This window comes from Canis lupus, chromosome 5 (genome assembly GCF_048164855.1).
Source record: "Canis lupus baileyi chromosome 5, mCanLup2.hap1, whole genome shotgun sequence".
Classification (NCBI taxonomy): domain Eukaryota; kingdom Metazoa; phylum Chordata; class Mammalia; order Carnivora; family Canidae; genus Canis; species Canis lupus.
The window spans coordinates 44,665,086-44,689,134 of record NC_132842.1 but is presented as its reverse complement, the minus strand read 5'-3'; the positions used below and the strand labels follow the sequence as shown (position 1 = coordinate 44,689,134).

General features: G+C 36.7%; 1 protein-coding gene and 1 pseudogene across 1 annotated transcript in view; one reads left to right on the top strand and one right to left on the bottom strand.

The window, feature by feature from the left end:
- Nucleotides 1-2,672: 2,672 nt before the first annotated feature.
- Nucleotides 2,673-24,049, bottom strand: part of MAP3K1 (mitogen-activated protein kinase kinase kinase 1) — a 78,751-nt gene continuing 57,374 nt past the window's right edge. Inside the window, exons 7-20 of the mRNA XM_072826491.1 lie at nt 22,605-22,726; nt 21,933-22,014; nt 21,633-21,816; nt 19,297-19,575; nt 16,194-16,315; nt 14,556-14,647; nt 13,728-13,917; nt 12,125-13,403; nt 11,609-11,761; nt 9,944-10,106; nt 8,367-8,498; nt 7,363-7,505; nt 6,503-6,634; nt 2,673-5,286 (exon numbers count right to left, since the gene is read on the bottom strand). Of these exons, the coding sequence (XP_072682592.1) occupies nt 5,137-5,286; nt 6,503-6,634; nt 7,363-7,505; nt 8,367-8,498; nt 9,944-10,106; nt 11,609-11,761; nt 12,125-13,403; nt 13,728-13,917; nt 14,556-14,647; nt 16,194-16,315; nt 19,297-19,575; nt 21,633-21,816; nt 21,933-22,014; nt 22,605-22,726 (3,223 nt within the window). The 3' untranslated portion in view covers nt 2,673-5,136. The remainder of the gene's footprint in view (nt 5,287-6,502; nt 6,635-7,362; nt 7,506-8,366; nt 8,499-9,943; nt 10,107-11,608; nt 11,762-12,124; nt 13,404-13,727; nt 13,918-14,555; nt 14,648-16,193; nt 16,316-19,296; nt 19,576-21,632; nt 21,817-21,932; nt 22,015-22,604; nt 22,727-24,049) is intronic.
- Nucleotides 11,196-11,377, top strand: LOC140634559 (small nucleolar RNA U3; annotated as a pseudogene).

Sequence of the window (24,049 nt, the reverse complement as noted above, 5' to 3'; positions counted from 1 at the left end):
TCACACAACACTGTCACTTTTATAGAGGCAGAAATAAATGGAGGTTCAAAAGGTCAAATGGCAAGTGGCAGAGCCAGATTTGACCCAGGGTATGTTTCATGTTCTGTGGTTTCCAGGTCCATCTTTATGACCTACTTTAAAAGGCCCATCCTTTCCTCCTTTATGTCAATTCAACCTGAGTTTTTTGCTTACAATCAAGAAAGGAGAAACCCAAAAATTGCAGATATGGGCCTTTTACACAATTATTAATGCCATTTAAATAGAATCAAAGAACAATAGAATTTAATTCCTCTAAGGCAAAAACCTGTTCTCAAAGGTATTGTTTTCTGGAAATGACAGAAGTATACACTTTAATAGTAATATCTAGAGCCTGTTTAAAAGATGCACATTTTGGGGGGTGCCTGGGTGACTAAGTTGGTTAAGCGTCCAACTCTTGATTTCAGCTCTGGTCATGATCTCAGGGTTGTGAGATAGAGCCCCACATCAAGGTCTGCACTGGGCATGGAACCTGCTTATTTTCTCTCTCTCTCTCTCTCTCCCTCCCCCCCACCACCACCCTGTGCCTCATCTCTGCTCCCCCTCCTCTCTTAAAAAAAGATGCGCATTTTCAAATTATACAGAAACTTTAAAACAAAATGCTATCTGAACTCACACTTACTCCATGATATTACCTATTTTGCAGGGTTAATTCATCTTGTTTCTGATTAAGTTTGATCCTGTGAGAAATGACTACTGGCAGAAAAATGAAGAATAAAGTGGAAATGAGTACACAAGCACAGGTACAATCTAAGACTGAAACTGTGGGGCAGGCCAAGGGAGCTCCCTGTTGTAGCTTATGTTGCAGAATGATTGAAATTGGCTCATTTCTGCATTTGTGAAATGGAGTATAATCACTGTGTTCTAAGGTATGCCTGACAAGTACTTGCTAGTGAGTAATTCTTCATTCCTCTTCTAATCAGTTTAACATAAGAGGGCAGTTTTTATTGTTTTTTTCAATTCCATACAATATAAAAAGAGTTGTGTGGATGGAATCAGTTAAGTTTAATCTATACTGCCTTGGAATAGTAGTAGTATTTATGTGAAAGTATGTAACATACCAAGTCATATAAGGTAGACTGTTTGAAGAGTTATAATTTTCACTTAAGATTTAAAAGAAAAACAAAAATTTTTGGAAGAGCTTTTCTTCTGGTCAAAAAGCCCTTAGATGTTGATAGTGGGGGGGAGGCTGTGAGTAATGGGGCCAGAAGGCATATGGGTAATCTCTGAGTCTTTTGCTCAGTTTTGCTGTAAACCTAAAACTGTTCTAAAAAATAAAATATATCGTATACATATGCTGCAATATGTATAATACAACTTTTATATATACATGTAAGATGGCTTTAAAAAAAATATGTGGAACAAATATGTATTAAAGCCCACAGGTAAATGGGAACAAAGGCAGTCCAGCAGGGGTTGGGGCCATGCAGGGAAGGAAGCCTGATGGGCATCAGGAAGATTGGCTACTCAGGGGGTTAGGGGGAGGACTTGAACAGATTAAGATCCATATATATGAATATATCTTGATATATATATATATCTTGATATATATATATGTATATATCATATATATATCTTGAACAGATCCATATATTGGATCTTAATATATGGATCTTAATATACCATATATTGAGGTACATGGGGGTCAGGTTTTTTTTTGTCCAGGGAAGTGTTAAAAATATGGAATGAGGGGAAGCTTGAATGAAGAACCATAGTGGTGGTAAATTGAAATTAGATTGGTATGAACTCATGGTTTGTGTATGTATGTATATTTCTCATCTGTGCACAAGAGAAACTACTTGGAATATATATAGTAGTTTTGTCTACCAGGAAGGTCTGGGAGCCAGTGACAAAGGCACACCCAAGAGCAATGAATACTGGTGGCTTGCCAGTTGGGACACAGAAGCTGGCTTTCAAGAGGCATCCAATGGCTGAGAATGACAATTTGAGCAAATACATGATGACAGTAATGGATTTTCTCTCACTGAATAGGAATCCACAAATCCATTTTTATATAAATGAATAATAAGTGGGAGAAGAGGAAGCTCTTCTTTATAGCAAACTGTCCATTAATAAAATACAGAAAGAATGCAAGAACTAGAAAATCAGCAATTGGCAAGTGTCAGAGTAGTAATTCAGAATTCAGGAAAGCTAAGAGCAGAGGGTTAAAGTTGAATGAAGAACAAACTACATAGTCTCAAAGTATCATCTCTGCACAATACTTAATATAAAGCTAGATATTATGAAGGGAAACAGTAACTTGATAGTGGTGAGTGAGGCCTACTCAGATGATCACCGTATCACCAGCACTGGCACAGATTGGCTTTGGAGCGCCTCCTGGTAAGACACACCAAGAAGAGCACAGCGTCACCCCTCCCACATTCCGGTCACAAACTCATACTCTGAATCCAGGCATGAGGAAGCACCAAACTCCAGCGAAGGACCTCTATAAAACATTAGCCTGTAATCTTAAAAAATATTAAGGTCCTGAAGGTCAAGAAAAAACTGAGGAATGAGTCTGGACTGAATGAAACTGAAGAAACTTGACAAGTAGGAGGAACACATGATCTTGGTCTGGATCCTTTAGCTATACAGGACATAACTGGGCACCTGGCAAAATAAACAAAATTCCAACCTTTGTTCAAAAACTTTTATTTACTATAAAGACAAACACCAAAATAGGTACAAATACTATAAAATTGGTTCAATGGGGTAAAAATTTTAATTAAAATATCTTGATATATTTAAAATAACAAAGGATACATTTAAGCCAAATTTTCTTAACCCAGAGATTTTTTTTGTAGCATTTGCTTACACAGTAAGGTGCTAATAGAAGTTAGCCCTTAAGCCCTGGAAGTCTTAGGAATCATAGTCACACAGCAAATATAATTTCATTGTGAAAGTGAACTTTGGTAGAAGAAAAATCTATAGGACACCTGAGGTAGTAGAACCTGGAATAAACAGCAGTAGACATTATTTACAACTTGAGTACCAAATAACATTAAGAACACAAAAATAATTACACAATACAATTTTCAGTCCAGCTTTGATCCAAAGAAAATAAGATTATATCACATTTGCATTGAAAACAAAACAAAACACAAAACACCACAATTACCAGCAAGCTGAGGGAACTGCAAACAAACTCAAACAATGGATTTGGACATCTAGAGGCAGTTTGAGTTTGAAATGTGGTGGGCATGGTGATCTACAAAGTAATACTGATTAGCTGAGGTTCCTCAGTTTATACAGTTTACATTTCTGTCAGACACAGTATTAATCTGACCAGTGATCTTCCAGTACATAAAATGGCAAGAGTGCATCCATTAAAGCTTGCACATGAGAAACTCGGAAACAATCTTATTAGGGTTGTGAAAATTCTAAGTAGTCACACACACAAAAAAGAAGAAAATAAAAAAAAGACAGTCAAGTACAACACATTTAGAGCTACCAAACTTCACATTTCGGTACTATTTTTAACTCTTCAAATATTGCCAATCTTCCAAAACAAAGGAATGTAAAATTTCACTAAGAGACACATTCACATAAAAAAAAAAACTGCTTTTTAAAAATTATATGCAATATATCCCTGTAAACTTATCTTGTAACTTATTTTACTTCCAATTTGTGATGTACATTTAAAATGTACTCTATATAGCTTATTTAGTTTATCCTGAGTCTTTGAGAATAACCAATTCTGTTTCACTCTGCAATAATTCAACTGGCTTCTGAAGAGTTAAAACTTAACATCTCAAAAAGTTGTATTAAATATTTAATCAGTACTTGATTTAAAAGACTTACAAAAAGATAAAAGAGCTGCCATTTTCCTTCAGGATTCCATGCATCTGAATTCAACTCAGATGAAAACCATTAGATAATTGTGCAAAATCCAATAATTAGTGTGTAAGTGAAATTCAATTTCACTTTTCTTTCTGATCATGTTTTCAAAGTTACAAGCAAATTTATTTTGTAAAAACACTATTACTCATTGGTAGTTGAGTCATTAGTTAATTTTCCTTTAAGTATCAGCCAGGCCTACTGTAAGGAGATGATGCATGGTAGAAGGAAAATAGCAGTTTAATAATATTATTAGTGGTGATGATGAACAATGGATTGTTACATACAAAGTAAGACTTCAGTGGTGTGAAGTTTCCTACAAAAGAAACCAATACATTAAAAAAAACAATTTCAAGGTAATCTTGATCTTGGTTGTGAGCTGCATCACAGAGAATGTTGATTTTCACTTAATTTATATTTAACCTGCATGAAAAGAGCAGTGACTGACTCAGTGAAGGTAGTATTTTATTATATTCCAATTTTTAAAACAAACAAAATTAAATCTGTATTAAAAAAAAAAAAACCTCTTGCAATAGCAAGATATTTAATAAACCCTAGTTCACACCTAGTTCTATTTTTTTTTTCTGGTTTGAAAAGATCACCTTTCCCTGAATATTAAACAAAATGAAGGTAAAATGAAAATATAGAACCATAATTTCCAAAAACGAAATGAATGGGCCAACAGTAAAATGCACAGTGAACCACAACTGCCCAGGCATTTAAAAAATAAAGGTCAATTGTGGTTCATAAAGAAGTTATCAACTTTTAAAAATATATTTACTGCTACTTATAGCATATTCTGACCTAAAAGAGGCAGATACTGATTTATAGCCAGTGACAAAAAAAAAAAACTGAACGGAATTGTAGAACCCCCTGCTTGTCATCACGATATGAAATGGAAGAAAAATTGAAACATTAAAATAGATCCTGAGCCCCTCAGCTGCTAATATTGCTGAAAAAGTGCTCCAAAAACACCAAAATATGCTTGTTAGTCATGCAAAACTTCGTTGCTTTCCTGTTTACCTATGGCCAGTTCTTTGAAAGGCACGGTTTACAGTTTGTGCACAAATTGTGGACTTTTGCATACTAAGCTTAGGTACAGATCATGATTTGTCAATCACATACTTAGGTAAGGGTTCCCCACTGGTCTTGTTCATAGCTGTTCAGTGGCATGAAGGCCAGCAGATTATCAGCGTGGTTCCCCACAAAAGTTTTGCTCTCGTTGAGCATCCTGTCTCCATTATAGTTTATTTGTATAATTGGCTACCATGTAGTACGGAAGACCGGATGCTTCAGTAGCTCTCTTGACGGGGGTCTGTCCTGAGGTTGAAGTTCTAAACACCGAAGAGCCACATCTCGTAAACCAGGAGACAAATGTGAGGGGATTGATGGAGCAGTCGTCGCACTTGCAATCTGTAAGAAAAACCACCAGTGTGTTTAAACTTTCCACAATAGGAGCTTCTGATCTAGAAGTACACGTGCATCCTGTACATAGAAGAACTGAAGCTGAAATTGGTGGACTTGCTTCTGACAGGGAGTCTCTGGAAAAACTCACCCACTGGATGGGAGGCTTCCTCTAAGAATCTTCAAATTTTAGGATTTCAGAATTTAATCAAACACTTCCTGAGCAGATGGATCTATGGTTTTCCTTGTCTCAAATGAACATGACTAAGTACATCAAAATGATTAGACAGGTAAAGTATTCACTTCATACTATATGCTCTCCTCATACTCTGCAGTATGATGGTTTGTCATCCTTGCTTCATCATACATGTTCTGTCATTCAGCACAGAGAGCTATTCAAAGCTACTGAGACCACACCTGGCCAGTCCGCTTAGTACATCAGAAACTCAACTGCACTGAATGGGGAAGGTATGGAAGTGTGGGAAGGACTGGGGGAGGTGCTGGGAGGTACTGAGGTACTGGTGCACTGGATTTCGAGTTACTCAGGCCCAGAGATTTTATTCCCATATTAATCCCATGAAGTAGATGCTGTAATTATACATGTTTTATAACCAAGAAAACAGAGGGCAGACGGAGTCATTTCCCGAGTCACATGGCTTTTTAAAGTTTAAAGGCTGGAACCACGGTTTGAAATCAGGTCTGTATCATTCCAGAGCCTGAGCTTTTAACTGGCACATGTCTGGATCAGAAGCTAAAAATCTAAACTACTATACTCTTCTCCACTGGAAATGGACAGAATGGATTTGAGAGTTGTCAGAAAGGTAGGACAGACGGGATTTGGTACCTGACTCGTGTAAATTTTTTAAATACAGAAAATAGTAAATCAGATTTTAAAGATTTGTGGATTGTGTCCATAAAGAGCTCTACATTTTTACATTTGAAAGTTGGATATACTTAGTACATATTTCACCTAAGAACAATGATTCATTATTCGCTAACTCATTGTTCGAAGTGACTTTATAGAGCCTAACTACTTGAAAAATGAGGACTGACTGTACATGCCACCAACATTCATCACACCGTATGAATTCCAAGAGATACATATATGCATATTTATTTCAAGGAGGATACATGCTTTGACATTAGATTGAGAGTTAAGGGGAACCCATGAAAATCTGCCTCCTGCCAATTACAGCAGAAAAAGTAATTTTTATATTATAGTTACCTTAAATATCAAAGCAAGATGATTGGAGTGTTTTTCTGCATTCCAAGGTGGTTTAGCACAAGCCATTTCTATAATAGCACAGCCAACACTCCATACATCACAGCTCCTACCATACTGCTGACCTCTCAGTACCTAAAATAGTTAATTTAGAAATATGACTCATTAACAAAAGAGAAAAATATTCTGTAGTTATGTATTCTAGGTTTTTATTTCAGACCAAAACAATGGTACAGACAGCAACTCCATGGACTACCTTGATGTCTCATTTATTTCATTAACAAGCTTAATCTCCTACGTGGCACAAAAGTACTTTGGAGAATTGTGAGATTCTGAAAAGGAGTCAGATCACAGAATATCCAAGCAGCCCCTGTGTACTTAAGTCACTGTGGGGCCAGAGGACAACCAATTATCACTACGTATAAACATGAAGAGTGTGGAACACAACTGAAGAAGCCTGATTCAGAACAGCAATACTACGTGAAATTTCTTCACTACTGTGAAGACTAGCTTCTGTGTGCTCATCTCCCTTTGGAATAGAGAGAGAGCAATTGTTAAGATTTTTAATTATGTGTACTTTGGGCATACTATAAAACAAGTAGTACAACTACCCCAAAATTCTCTGTTGGCAACGGTCTTATAAGCAAGTCTACTAAAGCCTGCTCTTTTAAAATTTTGTCAAGACAAAGATGGAACGTCAGGGATTAAGAGTCTGAAATCAAGGATATCATTAAAACCTTATTTTAGAGCCATAATCTTCTCATTGGTAAGCGCATACGGAACAACACTGCAACCTAAGTTGCTATAATTCTGTCACATGGAACGCCAGCTACTTTGCCATCACATTCACAGCTGCTTCTTACCTCAGGTGCCATAAATGCAATTGTTCCCAATAACTGTCCCTGAAACTCTCCTGCACCAGTTCCTTTTGATGCCAACCTGGCTGCAGCTCCAAAATCTGCAATTCTCAGTCTCTGACCTGTGCTGTCAATTAGCAAATTGGCACCTGTCAACAAAAAGAGCAAATGACCTTGTATGTTAAAAAGCAAAAGAATAGATTCAAAACTCAGTAAAATACTACTAATGAAATAGGACAGTAACAAAGGAAGTGGGCATGGAAGGGTTCAGAGAAATCTCCCCTCTTGATTCACTTCATTCTTCCTAAAAAGGCACACAGGTATCAACAATGTAAAAATAAAATCCAAATCTTCAGAGGGAAAGATCAAAGTAACAAGGCAAAAGGAGATCAAGGCAGACATTTAATGAAATGTTACTAAGTGTTGAAAACCTTTAATGTTCCCAACAAAAATCTTCCCTCAAAGTTAAAATTTTAGTGGTTTCCATTTTAAGACAGTTCTATTGAAACATACTCACCTAGACCAATTCAAAATAGTATAATTCCTTAATTATAACTCATAAAAGTTAATGTTATAAAATTATTTGAATACTAGTCACACATACATGTCAGAAAACCAGTTATTCTTAATAAGATAAACTGCAAAAGATCTTAAAGGATTTTTCTCAAAAGAAGCTCATGATACCCCAATTATTCTAAATAAAACTAGAAACAGGAACGGTTGGGGAGGCAGTAGTAGATCATGAGACCAAGAAATCAGAAACCTGATTTTTATACTGGTTTACCATCAATTAGCAGTGAGACTGGAAAAATCAGTCTCTCTGAGGAAGGCAGATTTCATGACTCCAAGGTTCCTTTCACTTCTAATAATTCTAGTATTTTGAGTTACTCAGGAAAAACAATCCGATAGAGTTGATCTTAAGTTAGAAACTGCCAATAAAGGTCCAAGTTGTAAAACTCTCAATTGTTTTCTATTTATTGTTAGTAGGTAGTAATTAAAAGAATTCCTACCTTTGACATCTCTATGAATGATCTGGTTTTCATGGAGATAGGAAAGGCCACGAAGTAACTGTTCAGTATAGTTAATAACTACTGATTCCTTGAAGGCCCCGTATTTACTGAGCAAATGAGCCACAGATCCCCCTAGAAGACAAACATATAATACTAATTATCATAAACTTAAGCCAAAATTAAAACCGCTTATTACAATTTGGTTACATAAGCTTGCACCATAAGAGCGGACATTCACATTTGAAATGTTAAGTTTATACTCTGCATCAGAAGCGAAATGGACTTAAAAACTAACACATTCCAGTCATCTCAAAACCTGTCAAACATTTTCATCAAACTTTCACAAACTAGTTTTTTTGAAAGGTCAAGATTTCAGAAAGCTTTAAACTTAACAGTTTTGCACCAGACTATTTTTGCAATGTACAATTCACCTGTCTTTTTGACGAAGATGTATAAAATACTTTTCGTAATAAGACTTAAGCTGCAGGGTAGGGTACCTGAGTGGCTCAGTCAGTTGAGCATCTGCCTTCGGCTCAGGTCATGACCCCGTGGTCCTGGGATGGAGTCCCGAGTGGGACTCCCTGCTTAGCGGGGAGCCTACTTCTCCCTCTCTTCCCCGCTTGTGCTATCTTGGTCGCTATCTCTGTGTTTCCCTCAAACACATAAAATCTTAAAAAATAAGACTTAAGTAAACAGTGCTAAACATGTTATTTAGCAGAAGGTAGAGCGAACGGGAGGAGCCAGAAGATCCAGCGTTAGGCTTCATATTCTCCTGGGAATGCTCTGACCTGGGACAGGTCACAAACTCAATAAATCTCACTAAGAATTATTTATAATAGTCAATCTTATCAACGCAGCTACAACCAACATCAGGGAACATACTAAAGAATGGATATGTGAATAGAAATCTACTCTTCAAATGTAAAAAAAATCTAAGAAGTTAAACCAAGCATTTATTCGTTCAATACATCCTAAGTTACTTGTCTTACTGTATGTATGATATGATACCACATAAAACCTAGTCTGTATTTGTTCAAGCAGATAATAAGGTTCAGTTTTCTCTGTCAGTGCTAGTTGACCTACAATAAGTTTTCCAAGTTCTATCTTGATTTCATTTTTATACTGTCAAGTTAGAACATCTCTCCTTGATGATGGCCGCCTGGAAAAATATGGGTCTTATGCATAGCAGGTTTTAAAAAAAATTCCTATAAAACAGTGCTATACAATCATTTAAAAAGAAACACTGAAAAACTCTGAAAGGTAGAGACAGTATCTTATTTTTATTTAAATGTAAGACAAATGGGCAACCCAACCCTCTCAGGTTCCCTCCCTCTTTGGGAGCTTTGTAGTATCACTCTGTAAACTTTGCTTTGCTGCCAATCAATCAATCAATCAATCAATGTAAGACAGAACAAAGTATTTACAGTTCATATTATGTTAGGTAGGGGTGACTTGCTTTTAGAAATTCAAACTACTTATTAAAAACAAGTGTTCATTAAACTGTTTCTCCTAAATTCAATGTCAGCCAGAAAGTTAAATTCATGTACTATCACTGGCAATTTAAAACAGGAACATACCTGCCATCCATTCAATGAAGAGATTATAATTGCTCTTCTCACATGTGGCTCCCAACATCCTAATGATGTTGGGATGATTCAAATGGCTCATCATTCTGATCTCTTCTCTTAATGCTTCCACTACTTCTTCTTGTTCAGAAGATGTATTTCTGACATATGTCACCTGTTTTAATAACCATGTTTACAAAGTTTTGAATTCTGATGAATTTCCATTTACAATTTTTACTAACAATCTGATCTGAAATGGACAAATTCAAATCAGTTTATATATTAACAGAAGTTGGCATTTATGTTCATGGATGCAATGTAGATAATTTATTAAAAACCAAGTCAAAATATTCTACAGAAAAGAGTCTAGCTTAAGAAGCACTGAAATAGGGAAAAAACTGGGACATAGCCAATCCTCCAAAACTGTCTAAAGATAGAATAAGAAAAGCCTAGTGGAAGAACCAACAGAATTTAAAGATGAAAGTTTTAAGGATGCCTGGGTGGCTCAGTGGTTGAGCATCTGCCTTTGGCTCAGGGTGCATGATCCCGGAGTCCTGGGATCAGGTCCCACACTGGGCTCCCGCAGGAAGCCTGTTTCTCCTTCTCCCTCTGTCTATGTCTCTGCCTCTCTGTGTCTCTCATGAATAAATAAAATCTTTAAAAAAAAAATGAAAGCTTTGGGATCCCTGGGTGGCGCAGCAGTTTAGTGCCTGCCTTTGGCCCAGGGCGCGATCCTGGAGACCCGGGATCGAGTCCCATGTCAGGCTCCCGGTGCATGGAGCCTGCTTCTCCCTCTGCCTGTGTCTCTGCCTCTCTCTCTCTCTCTCTGTGTGACTATCATAAATAAATAAAAATTAAAAAAAAATTCTTTAAAAAAAAATGAAAGCTTTATCTTCATAAACATGCTCATTAATAAAAAGTAAGCTACAGAGATCCCAAGATGATATTGCACTGGTAACACTGCTAAAAGGAGTAGGAAACCATAACTCTTGCTTATAAAAAGCACAAAAAAGACCAAGAACCTGGAGGTCCATCTTGATGTTGCATCTTTTTTTTTTTTTTTTTTAAGATTTTATTTGTTTATTCATATGAGAGACACAGAGAGGCAGAGACACAGGCAGAGGGAGAAGCAGGCCCCATGCAGGGAGCCCGATGTGGGACTCGATCCCGAGACTCCAGGATCATGCCCTGGGCCGAAGGCAAGTGCTAAACCACTGAGCCACCCAGGGATCCCCGATGTTGCATCTTAAAATAATCATGCTTCAAGACTATACTTTCAGGGATCATTTCTATAGTTTGTTAAAATAATCATGCTTCAGCTTTTCATTAGAATTCATGATGCTTTTAGGGGTGCCTGGGTGACTCAGTTGAGCATCTGCTTTCAGCTCAGGTCATGATCCCAGGGTCCTAGGCTTGAGTCCCGCATCAGGCTCCCTGCAGAGTGAGCCTGACTCTCCCTCTGCCTCCCTCTCTCTCTCTCATGAATAAATAAATAAAACCTTAAAAGAAAAAAAAGGAATTAATTATGCTTTAGGTGCTGGCAGTATTTATTTTGAAATCTGGGTTTCTGAAAATTAAAGAACCTAAAGCATATATACACAGTGACACATCCTTTTTCTTATTTGCTCATGCTTTGTTTTTATAATTTAAGTCATTATGTGCTCACTAGATATTTACCTGTTTAACAGCCATTAAAGTTCCAGTTCCCACATCCTGAGCCTGGTAACAAGAAGAAAATGCTCCAAGGCCTATCTGCTGACCTTTCAGCCATTCAGTGTCTTCTCTGTAAGGTTGTTTTGCTTTGGTATGTCCTGGTAGAGTTTCCGGTGTCTACATATTAAATGAAAGCAATCTTTTTACTGTTAAGTTAAAAGAGGAAGAGTTTGTAAAATTAGTCTGGCAAAGTATTATTCTTGTTCAGTCTGGCTTCCCAAACCACCTATAAAGTTCTGAAGGGACAGTGCTGGTGACCAGTGTCAAAAGCAGAAGTGATCACCATTACAGAATCAATCAGAAATGCCTTTGAAATAGGCAAGTAGTGTTTGTGGTAAAGCAACGATACAAAACTGTCGTATAATTCCATGTGAAAAACTGCTTCTAATGATTAACTCATGTGAAAAGCATCATTTCTGAATTAGATTTCTTTTAGCTTGCTCCAAGGAAATTCTCTAATCTCTTCAAGACTATACTTACATCCTGTTGAATAATGATGATATCTTCTCCATTTTCAACCTGTAGTTGAGGAACTATGGGGAGGGCATCCTGAGACGCTGACATTGCCATGGCAATTGCTAAAGCTTCTTCTTCTTCAGCTTCCATCTTTTCTTTGCATTTCTGATTATGATTCACATCATCTTTGTAGGTATCATCATTTTCATCCTTTTCAGGAGAGAGGACAGCAACTTCTGACTTAAAAGTTACTGTCGTGTCACTTGAAGGCATGGATGCTTCAAGAAGGTCCTCAATACTGGAGTTGAGTTCTGTGTTGACATCTAACCTGCATTTCTCTTCTACTGGGGTGAACACTGTCTCATCACTGGGTATAAGAGCATTACTACTATTGCTGCTGCTGCCAAAGCTGTCATCACATTTGGAAGTACTGTTCAGATCAAGTGTCATGCTATTCTTTGAGGCATCTCCCTGTTTACTTGTATTACCTGGGGTAGGTCGAGATGGCTTTGGCCTGTGTATGTTACTAGAGGGCAGGGGTCTTGATTGAGTAAAAATGGGGGAAAGTTTATCTGAGTCTCTGTTTTCGGAACAGTTTCTCTGGAACTGTAGAGAAAACTTGCGCTGTGTTTGAGGAGATGCAGAAGGTATTTTGCAGGGAGTGAATCCCTGAGGTCTATGCTTAGAGACATCTGTTCCAGTGCCAGGTGGTGCAGATGGGGCAGATGAAGGAGGAGTTGACAAGGGTGGAAACATTAACGGGGAATGATGAGATAAAGGAGAGGAGTTCAAACACTGACTGTGCGGTCTGCCTTTTGTTTGAACCATTGGCTTTGGTTGCTCCATTGTTGAACTGGGAAGTCCTACGGAAATGCTGCCCAGTCTGTCAGTAATGTCCTCTGAATTGGCACTCAGTTTTGTAGCACACAGTCCTTTTCCAGTTTTCTCTAAATGGTCTGTACGCTCAAGGGGGCTGTTCTCTGTGGCTTCTGGATAGCTGGTGGGGACGGATGCCTGCAAAAAGCTGTCATGTCGATCATCCAAAGTGTCTCCTATGCCCAGATGGATGGCCTCAGCGATTTCCACCTCATCTGCAATAGCCATCAAACGACGACGCATCCTGGTAAAATGAGTGGAACTGGAAACATTCAGCATTTCTAATAGTTTTGAAAATACGTGGGGTACTGCAGTAACCATTCTTGCAGAACTCAAATATATCCTTCGGGAGAGTTTACCAACCATTGAGTGGGAATTATCAATGGACTGCAAAGCAAAGGTTAAGAGGGACAGCAGCTTTTTATACCTGAAAGAAAAAAAGACACATTCAATTACTAGACAAGTCAAAATTACTGCAAAATGTACGCACATACAAAGAAGGTACTACTTTAAAGCGTATACATTTAAAAATGTCATTTCAGAACAAAGGATTGATAATTTTTTGTGGAGGATCTATAAATTTGTAATTAGCCTAGACTTGAGGTTTTTATGTCAATTGAAGATTAAGGTATTAGTAACTTACATATGCTCTGTAGTTTGAGTCTTTCATAAATCTAATGTGTCTTTCTTAGGGGGTAGGGATGGGGCAGGAAGGAAGAACAAAGTAATCTATTTGCAGAAGAAAAATTACCTGACTTCAACAGGCTCAGCTTGTGAAACATCAGTACTGACAATATGAGGGTAAAATTCAGCAGGAAATTCCAACAGCAGTCTGTCTACAAGACAAAGGCGGCCCAGAAGTTCTTGCCAGTTGTTTGACTCAGTTTGGTTTCCAAGAATACAACTTAAGACGTAATCCACGCCACCAATACCAATGGATCCTATGAAAAGGAAAGTAAAAATAACTGAAAAACCGTGATATTAAGATCTAAAACAGGGACGCCTGGGTGGCTCAGCAGTTGAGCACCTGCCTTCGGCCCAGGGTATGATCCTGGAGTCCCAGGATCAAGTCCTGCATCGGGCTCCCTGCATGGAGCCTGCTTCTCTCTCTGCGTCTCTCATGAATAAATAAATAAAATCTAAAACAAAACATCAAAAGAGCATAATGCCAAGAATAATATTCTAATTACATTTATTTTAAGATTTCCTTAGGAGCGCCTGGGTGGTTCAGTCAGTTAAGCATCCTACTCTTGATTTCGGCTCAGGTCATGGTCTCAGGGTCCTGGGATCAAGCCCTGTGTTTGGCTCTGCACTCAGTGGGGAGTCTGCTCCCTCTCCTGCTGCCCTTCCCTCAATATGCATGTACACACATGTGCGCACGTGCCCCCCCCCCCAGATTAAATGAATCTTTTAAAAAAGAATTTCTTTGGTTAATTCATATTTCTATTGTTAGGTGACTAAATCCATTTACACAATTACTCCAAAGTCCTGTATACAACTGCCCTATCAGAGATTAAAGGATTCGATAGTCAGCTAAGGAAAATGGTAAGACCTGCTATATTAAGTAAAAAGTTATTACCAGCTTTAAGTATTTCTCTGCCAACTGCCAACTCTCCTGCTTGGCCTTTGCATAATTCCAACAGTGTTGATATAGACAGCTGACTTGTACGACTAAAAATGAAAGAAGCAACGTCAGATTTGGATCTTGGATAAAATACACATTAAAAGGACAATACTAATGTGATGCTATGTGTAAAAGTGGGAAAAAAAGTTTCCACAGGTATTTGTTTTTCCACCACTCAAATTACATTAACAATGTCCCTACAAATAATTGTATTCATTATTTAGGGTCTAAATTTTATATAATTTTATAAAATTTTAAATAAATTTTATCTGTGTTAAACACAGAATCTTTAGCAGTGGCTCTTAGAGAACAAATACTGATATCAAAATAAACCAGATGAAAGGCATATTTTGATTAATTCATTTAAAATAAAAAAGGCTCATTTTAATTTCTGAATTTTCAGTAAGAGTCTCTTACATTAAAAACAAAACCTTCCCATCCAAAACTTTATATTCTCTTAAATAGCCAGAGTGAGTTCCAAATACTTTAAAATCTCTTTCTCTGTTTTTTATAATGTTCCGTCATTGAAGTGACCAGGTAAACAACCTAATTTTAGCATTCCAGAAAGCCCACAATACAACAAATGTCACAAAAGCAGTGATGTTCTCAGAAAAATATGTACTCTAATACTGAAAAACTATAATTTTTCTATGCATCTTACAAATTATTTGATAATTTGCTTAATGTTGTTCAGGTATTATAGTATTCTCTCTAAATAAGATAATTTCTAATACTTTCAATCCATCCATAGGCTTGAGTAGAGAAAACAGTGGAGACAAACTTCATGAAATGAGAAGTCAAATCTAAGCACCTAGGTTTTGAGACTGGCTACACACCTACGATGTACATCGTGTGACTGAGCAAGTTCCAAATGAATGTAATGGCAGGGGCACAACAATGGCGATTCAGTGCTTCCTCTCCTGTCAGATGGGCAGGATGTAAAGTGGTGAGAATGCCCGACAACTGACAACCTTTGGCAGGAGCTGTCCTCATTAAATGAATAGTGAACAAACCAGTGGTCCCACTGAAGCAGAGTTTGAGCTTATTTTCACTACAATTGTGCCTCACTTCTCTACCTTATTGTTTTTACCCCTCTAGTTAGCATTATTCTTGTTCCTTGTCAGTTTTGGAGGATGTTGCACAGATATATGCAATTTGTTGCTGGTTTTTTTTAGCATAAACTGTCAGTAAACACAGCAAATATGGAATGGTTTGGTTTTTTAAGCAGGTGTAATGATTTTATTGGTTCCTATCCTGTGTAACTCATTCTCTAAAATGAGATTATGTATATAAGAGCTATTGTTCTTTCAACTGGATTTGAGATTAAGAAATATTATTTTAAAATAAAAGAAAATCACAACACAAAAATATGGTTATCCATGCAGTTTGTTAGCGTGGTTTTTACTTGCCATCAGTACTTCTCCCTAGTGTTCAACAGCTTTAAGTATTATATTTTAATTTCAAATCTCATGTTAGAAAACAATATTCAGAGCCTCATTTAATAAACATTTATCAAATACTCACCAGGTGTGAGGCTTGTTGCTAGGCTTTTAATATAAGAGGGTGTGAAGCAGTTCATCAATAGGGCCTTACCTATTGGCATCTGCACACTTGACTAGGATGGTGTCTACCACTGGCCGGAGAAGTCTCTGCAGTTTGATTCTTTCTGCCAAACTATGGCAAGGAGTATATACTAGCATGGCTCTCAATGTTTTCTGGGAGGAAAAAACTGAAGGTCAGTTTAACTGCATTTGAGAAACATCAGAGACCCTGGCAACATCGGAGATAATTTAATAAAATAATGACAGGAAAGGATTATAACCCACAAATAAAAAAAATCCATGAATCTATACTGATAACAAATAAAACATGAGGTAGAAAGCAGCTCTCTGAACTACTACTGCTATTTTTGAAGTATGAATTTCAAAGTAAGTTAAAAAAATAGCTGCCAGTGGCCAAAGCTGGAATAATATAAGCAACAAATTAAATGATGATAGTCCTGGATTATAATCCATAGGTGAAAATAAATACCCATTAGCCTATATTGATTAGAAATTTAAAAACTGAATAAAAAATAAAAACTGAATAAATACATAAATGGAGAAGAGACAGTTCCTCTTTATAGAAGAATTCCAATTTAGAAGGAATGAGGGAAACAGAAAATCACCAGTGAACACCACAATAACTGCTGTAGGCAAGACCCACTGACAAATGCTAACATCAATGGGCAAAAAAGAGAAATAGGGTATTTGCTTAGTCTCAAAGTATTTCTCCTAAGACATTTATTAACTGTAATTTTATAGCAAGAAACACAATAGCCATCACCTTGACCAAGTGATAAATGACGGCATCACCAATAATAAGACAGTAACATCATGTACCCTTGATAGAGTGCACTAATAATGGCATATCATCTCTGGTATTCTTACAAAAAATGCATAAACTCAATCAAATTATGAGAAAATACCAAACCAAAAATGAGGGACATTCTTCAACATAAGTGGCCAGCACATTTCAAGTGTCAAGATCTATGTAAGATGAGAGAAGACTGAGGAACTGTCACAGATGGAAAGAGATTAAGGGAACATGACAACTAAATGCAATGTGAGTATCTAGACTGGACCCTAAAATAGAAAACAGACATTAATGAGAAAACTGGTGAAAACTGAGTAAAATCTGCGACTTAGCTGTAAAAGACATGGTTGCAACAACTGGGGATATATGAATATGGGCTTTATAAGTACATAAGAGTATTGTTATTAATGCTAAATTTCATGAGTCTGCTGATTGCATTGTGGTTATACGGAAGAATGTATTTGTTAAGAGATATATGCTAAAATATTTAAGGTGAAATGTCATGTCATGACTCCTTTAACTCTCAGTGGTTCAGCGAAGAATTATATATGGCGAGGGAGGGGAAAGGGAAAAGAGGAAGGACAAAAAGGAGAGGAGAAAGAGAATGGAGAGCTTTAAGGGAAGGAGCCATTTCTGCCTCCATTATGTGTGGCACACTAATTATAGAGGAATCAGAATACAGTAGGATTCTCAGAGTCCCTTCACCCCACAGCTCACAAACTAGATGGGAAACCATCTGAACTTAAGAAGAAAACCCAACAGTAAGGCAGTACATTGAACAGTCAAGTGTGTCTGAAGGTTTGTATTGGAAAACAGTAACAAGAACAGGTCAAAAGTTGGGCCCAAAACATTGGTCTTTACAGTATGCTGGTCCCTGGATATTCTACATGAAAAAACAGACCACGGTAAAGATAGATTTGGGAAATAATGCATTCTACCTCTTGCTCTTATAAATTCCTAATGTACATTGGCTTATTGAAGGTTCCTGGGAGCCTGGCAGTGAACAGACTCACTGAACTTCTATAATTCAATGTTCATCAATTTTAACTCAGAACTTTCTTCAGGGAACTTTTCATAATCCTGCCAAACTGTCATGAAATATACTTCTGGAAGTGCTGCTAAAGCAAGCGAATCCTTTAAAGGATTCTAAGCTAGGAAATAATCAAAGTGGTCTTTAAGGAGGTAATATTTTCATTATTTTATAGGTGAGAAAGCTGAAATTTAAAGAGTCCTGAAGTCACACTGCTAGCAAATGGAAGAACCAGAATTTGAATTAAGGTCTCTATAATCTTGACCTTATGTTCAGACTGCCTAGGCTAGTCCTAGTTTAACTAGCAGATTATTCAAGTATCTCAGGATGATAAATTATGAGATCATTCAGTTCTAACTCCAAATTCATGTTCATAACCATCAGGCTATGCATTAGCATAGTTGCTAGAGAATGGATTAGAAAAAGCCAGAATAAGCAGAGAGATTAAGGAGTTTTAAAAACTAACTAGGTAAGAATGATTCTAAAGCAGTGGTTGTGAACTGGGGCAATTTTGACCCTCAGTGGACACTCAGCAATGCCTAGACACATTCTTGGTTGTCATGAAGGGGATGGGAGGGAGAAGAGAGGTTTGCTGCTGGTATCTAGTGGGTAGAGACCAGGGATGCTGCTAAACATCCTACAGTACACAAGACAGTACTCTTGCCCCCAACAAATAATTATCTGGCTCAATGTCAATAGTGCTAAGATCGAAAAACCCTATCTTAAGATATGGATACTCAGAATGGAGAAAGTCAAATTAGCCTCAAAAATTGCAAATTAAACAACCTCTTCATCATTCCATCCCACTCATGAAAGACAACTTCTAATAGCTTCAACTAGAAAAACTCAGTCATCTATGTCATGAAGCCCTCCTCTGTGAAAAGGATTCTGAATTTCTGTACAATGTTTATTAATAACCAGTTCTCCTTAATGTCTAACTAATAGAAAATTTTTTAAAAATCAAAGTAACTACAATCACTTGGTATCCCATAAAGCGTTTTTAATTTGACCATGTGTAAGGTGTAAGGAAAATTTAAAGAGATGACCAGCAAGACATGGCTATTTTAGGGGAGAAAAGTAAACAGTGTATAAGAAAACCTTAATAGATTAAAACCTGAATAGATTAAAACAAGTAAAATGCGAATGAAGAGATTAATGGAAAATTGCAATTTCTTGGGATTATGGAATAAAAATTTGGATTTTCCAAAATTAAATCAGGTAAAGTAAGTTTCATTGCATCTTAAGAGTGATATCTACAAGCTCTAAAAAAAACCACCCATAATGCTTTAGTTATGTAATAAAGCTACTTACTAAAGCAGCAACGTACACTTTGTAGACAGGGTCAGCACAGACCATTGACAAAACGTTGCAGCATGCCTCTACCACGTCTCCTGAGATACTGGTCTGGGAAGACCCACTGCTGGCTCCAGCACTCGGACTGCTTCTACCGTTGCTCCCAGAGTTTCCAGTGCTCTCCCCATTTGCCAAGAGCAAAGCCCCACTAACATCGTGTGAAAGACGCCTGAGAGCCATCTCTCTTACATTCCAGTTTTTAGAAAATAAGCAGCCAACAAGTTCCATTCCAAATACCTATAATCAAACAAACACAATAAATTCAATGTGAAGAAAAACTAATGAACCTAAAGTATTTGGGAATAAGCATGATTTTTTATTATGAAAGGAAACTTGTGGACATTTCTCAAATTTTCACCAATCTTACAGTTTCAAATATGTCCAGCCACTTAAAATTCATATATATTTTTATATGCTTCTGTACTCCTATGCTTATGACAAAAAAAAAAAAAATCTATGAAGTATCCAAACTTTGTATTAAGGTAGTTACAGAGAAGAAACTGAAGCAAGATAAAGCCAGACCAAAAAAGGCACTGTAGTGTCCAAGAGATAGAGTATTTCTCCTCTAGATGACAACAGTTAAGTCAAAAACTTTTAATGTGCTTTTTGTCTTGTAGAAAAAGGTTAAAGAAAAAGAAACACCCAACAAAATAGAACTATTATAAATGGAGTGGAAAAATCTAAAGACAAAAGAAAAAAACTCTTGTGTTCAAATCTGCAAAGAATAGTGCTATGCCTATAATTATATGTCATTACAGTCATCATTACCATGCCTGCAATGCCAGAGTCCCTAAATCAAGGAAAGGGTACATGGTCTTGACATTATGGGCTCATTAGCTAAAAGTAAACTTAATACCCTACATAACTTATATGAAAAATTTCTGAATTTTAGAGATGAATAAACACAATTTTAGGAAAAACGAATGATGATTTATTTAAATGTGTTCTAAGGTGATAGTAAAGGAGAATAAGTCAACTAGAATACAGTCAACTTGTTATATGGCTGGCACTCATTGTTAAATAGCATACCATAATCTAAGGCTTAATTCTGTCTTGTATCGCATCAATAAAAAAACAAGGAGTATATAGGCACAGTCCAACCTAAAGCTTAAGCAAAACTGATTAGACCACTACCTTGAAAGATAGCATCCAATAGTTAAGTATCAACTTGAAAGTTCTCTTGAGGACTCCTGAAGGGGCAGGTGAGGGTTTATGTTTAGTACCATTAGTGAACCAGATGAAAGAAATAATTTGTGTTTATTAAGTTTGCAGATTTTATTAGATTCATAACACATTACTGAGAAAAGAGAATTCAAAAGCTACAGGAAGATACAAATCATAAAAAGAAAAAGGAAACAAATCCTTATGATATACAAGCTGAGTCAGTGTCTCTGTTTCCAAATTTAGTAGTACTGAACAGAATTTAACAGATTACTGAAAATATTTTACTTCACTATTGTTTATTGGAGAGATTGGTTTGGGATTCTACATTTTTAAAAATAATAGACAAAGTAGGCAACGACAAAGAAAATCATTAGAGTCCCACCAACCCACCAAAGAAATTCCAATTTACTGTGGAAGAAAAAGCATTTCATCAGAAGAGAAAGTGAAGGAACAGAAACTGCCCTTACAAATAAAAATGGCTAGCTAATATAAGGCAAATACTATACTTTTTTTCTTATTCATCCACTCAGCAATTATCAAGCACCTATTATATGCCATGAGAATACAGAAAAAAGAAATTGAGTTTATTTTAATTATTTTATTTTTTAAAAGATTTTATTTCTTTATTCATGAGAGACAGAGAGAGAGAGGCAGAGTCCCAGGCAGAGGGAGAAGCAAGCTCCATGCAGGGAGCCTGACATGGGACCTGATCTCCCGGATCCCGCGCTGGGCCAAAGGTGGCGCTAAACCGCTGAGCCACCGAGGCCAAGATTGAGTTTAAATGGTAATAAACAAGAAAAATGATAGAAATTCTTAGTAGGAATGGGATTAAACATTTGAACAGGTTAGCACTGAAGAGGTCTAGTGTCTATCCTTAGATAATCCTTTATGTCTGATTGTTTAGAAAGAGATTTTTCTAGAGCTGGGAGGTGTGACTCCAGGAATTTTCAAAGTTTAAGCTCTATAATAAGCAGGAGAGTGTTAACACCAAAGGTAAAATTTTCGATCAAACTATCAGTCATGAGGGAGGCAAGCAAAAGTATTTCCTTAAATTATAAACGAGTGGTAGACAGCTACATTAATTGGTCTGTAAAGGTTTATTTGAGAAATGAAGAACAAGAACTACTTACCTGAATCCATGGCTCAGCTAAATCTTTATAAGCAGGAGGAATCTGCTGAGTTCCATAATGAGTAAGGTTAAAATTGCTCTCCTGACTCCTTCGTTGTGATCCAGCCAAAGGCTGCTGTTGTATGGTTTGCTGCTGTGCAGCTCGCAGGGAAGAAGGGGAATCCACAGGGCTTGACAATTCATGGCTAAACGAAAAATTAACAAAAGCTTGTTAAAAAAAATTTAAAAGACTTAAGTAACACCCAGAGAACATTTTTATTTTTTATTAAACATATCCAATTCATTAATTCAAAATTGTTACCTGTAGAAATCGTGAGATCTCCACTTAGACCTACAAAGGGGACATATTAAAGGCTCTCTATTTCTTCTACATTCTTCTGCCCCTGAAAATTAAAGGAAAACACTTAAAAAAATGCAAATGCTTAACATCAAGTAGTTACATATAATAATTGTTGCTAATGGCTAGTATAGGTTTATATTGAAGGAATCTCAAAAAATAATTTCATATATTTATGTAGAAGCAGGCAAACACAGGAGGCAAATTATTCTAATGTGTACCTTCTGCAAATGCTATTTTTTAAAGTTACAACATGTATTTTGCTGTTTTTGAAAACATTCTGCCTACTTGGTTACCTAGTTATGTTATTCCAAAACTTGCTTTCATGTTACCCTGTCATGCCTGCCCAGATCTTCTCACCTCCTCACCTCCACATACATCTTCCAGACCAGAATTTTGTTTTAAATTCTGTGCCTGCCTTCCGTTACTACACATATCACACTGTATTACATTTCTTTGCTCACACACCTCATCTCCTAACAGATCCTCAACTCTAGTGAAAACTTTAAATAAGGGCCTAAAGTTATTTTTCTTCTCTCCCTAGTCTCCCTAAAAGTCATGTTAGAACCCTAAATCACTAGTGGGCTCATATGCTAACTGTGCTGGGTAAGCACGGGGAGGAGAAGAGCCACGTACAGATTGACATGCAGTGGTGATGCAGCTTGTTTCTGCAGCCATCTTCACACACCGTGAGGCTCTCTTCATCTAGCATGCCCAACAAGCAAATAGGACACATCTGCTCCTCCTCATCTTTTATACTATAAGGAAGGGGAGAGGAAAGCATTAGACACAAAAGAATATAATAAAGGATTAACACCAGAGCTAAAAGCAATTTTGGGTTCTTTAAATATGAAAAAAACTAATTAGAAATGCTTGTTAAGAGCATTTTCTATAGAACTTTTTGGGAAGTATTTATTTCTTTCATTAGTATACTAATTTTAAATAAGATTCACACCACTAAATATTTATAGGTTGTGGGTATGAATTAACCTTTTCTTGCTATGAATACAATTCAATATATGAAGTACAATATAAGAGACCCATGTAGCCCCATAATTCTGCTATTGTACCTTTTAAACAAACTGTTGTAAGGTTTGACTATATACAAACATGCTATATGCCAATAGTTCTAAGGTTGCAATTACTGGAGAGGACCTTAGAACTCATCTACTCCATGTTAAGTTTGAAGGCCCATCAGAAGCACTTTGTGTGGGTCCATAAACTGGTCCAACTTTCCTAGAAACAAAGCTAGAAACATATGTTACATTGTTAATATACAAAACCTTTCAACTAGACTTCTAGGAATATATCATAAGAAAATAAAGAGACAAAATAAGATTTTATTATTTTTATATTATAATCTATATAATAGATTATATATGTATGAAAGAATGTTCTCTGCAGTATTTAGCATAAAGAAAAAATTAACCAAATGAACATCAAAAAGTTTAAAAAGCAGTACACTCACACACTGTGAAGCCTTTAAAAAAAAAAGAAAAGGGCTCGGGCTCGGGACCCCTGGGGGCAGCTCAGCGGTTTAGCGCCTGCCTTCAGCCCAGGGCGTGATCCTGGAGTCCCGGGATTGAGTCCCACATCAGGCTCCCTGCATGGAGCCTGCTTCTCCCTCTGCCTATGTCTCTGCCTGCCTCTCTCTCCCGCGCGCGCTCTCTCTCATGAATAAATAAAATCTTAAAAAAAAAAAAAAAGTCTCCAAGACATTCACAAACAATGACAAAAACATACATCCACAACATACTATGTGGTGAAGAACATCAGATACCATGCCAGAATTCTAATTTGTACAGAATGATTCCAATTATGGTGAACCTGCAACTTTATCAGGTATATGTGAAGGATACTCTATGTATTAGACTATTCTTAATACAGAAAGTGCTTTTAAAAATCAGCAAGAAAAATACTAGTAATTTAATAGTAAAATGGCAAAGAAGATAAAAAGGCAATTGAAATGAAAAATACCAATAGCCAGTAAGTATGAAAAATGAAGTACAAAATGCATTTTAATGAAAAAAAAATTTTTTTTTAAATAACCTGATTGACACAAATTGTATAGGTTGGTCACA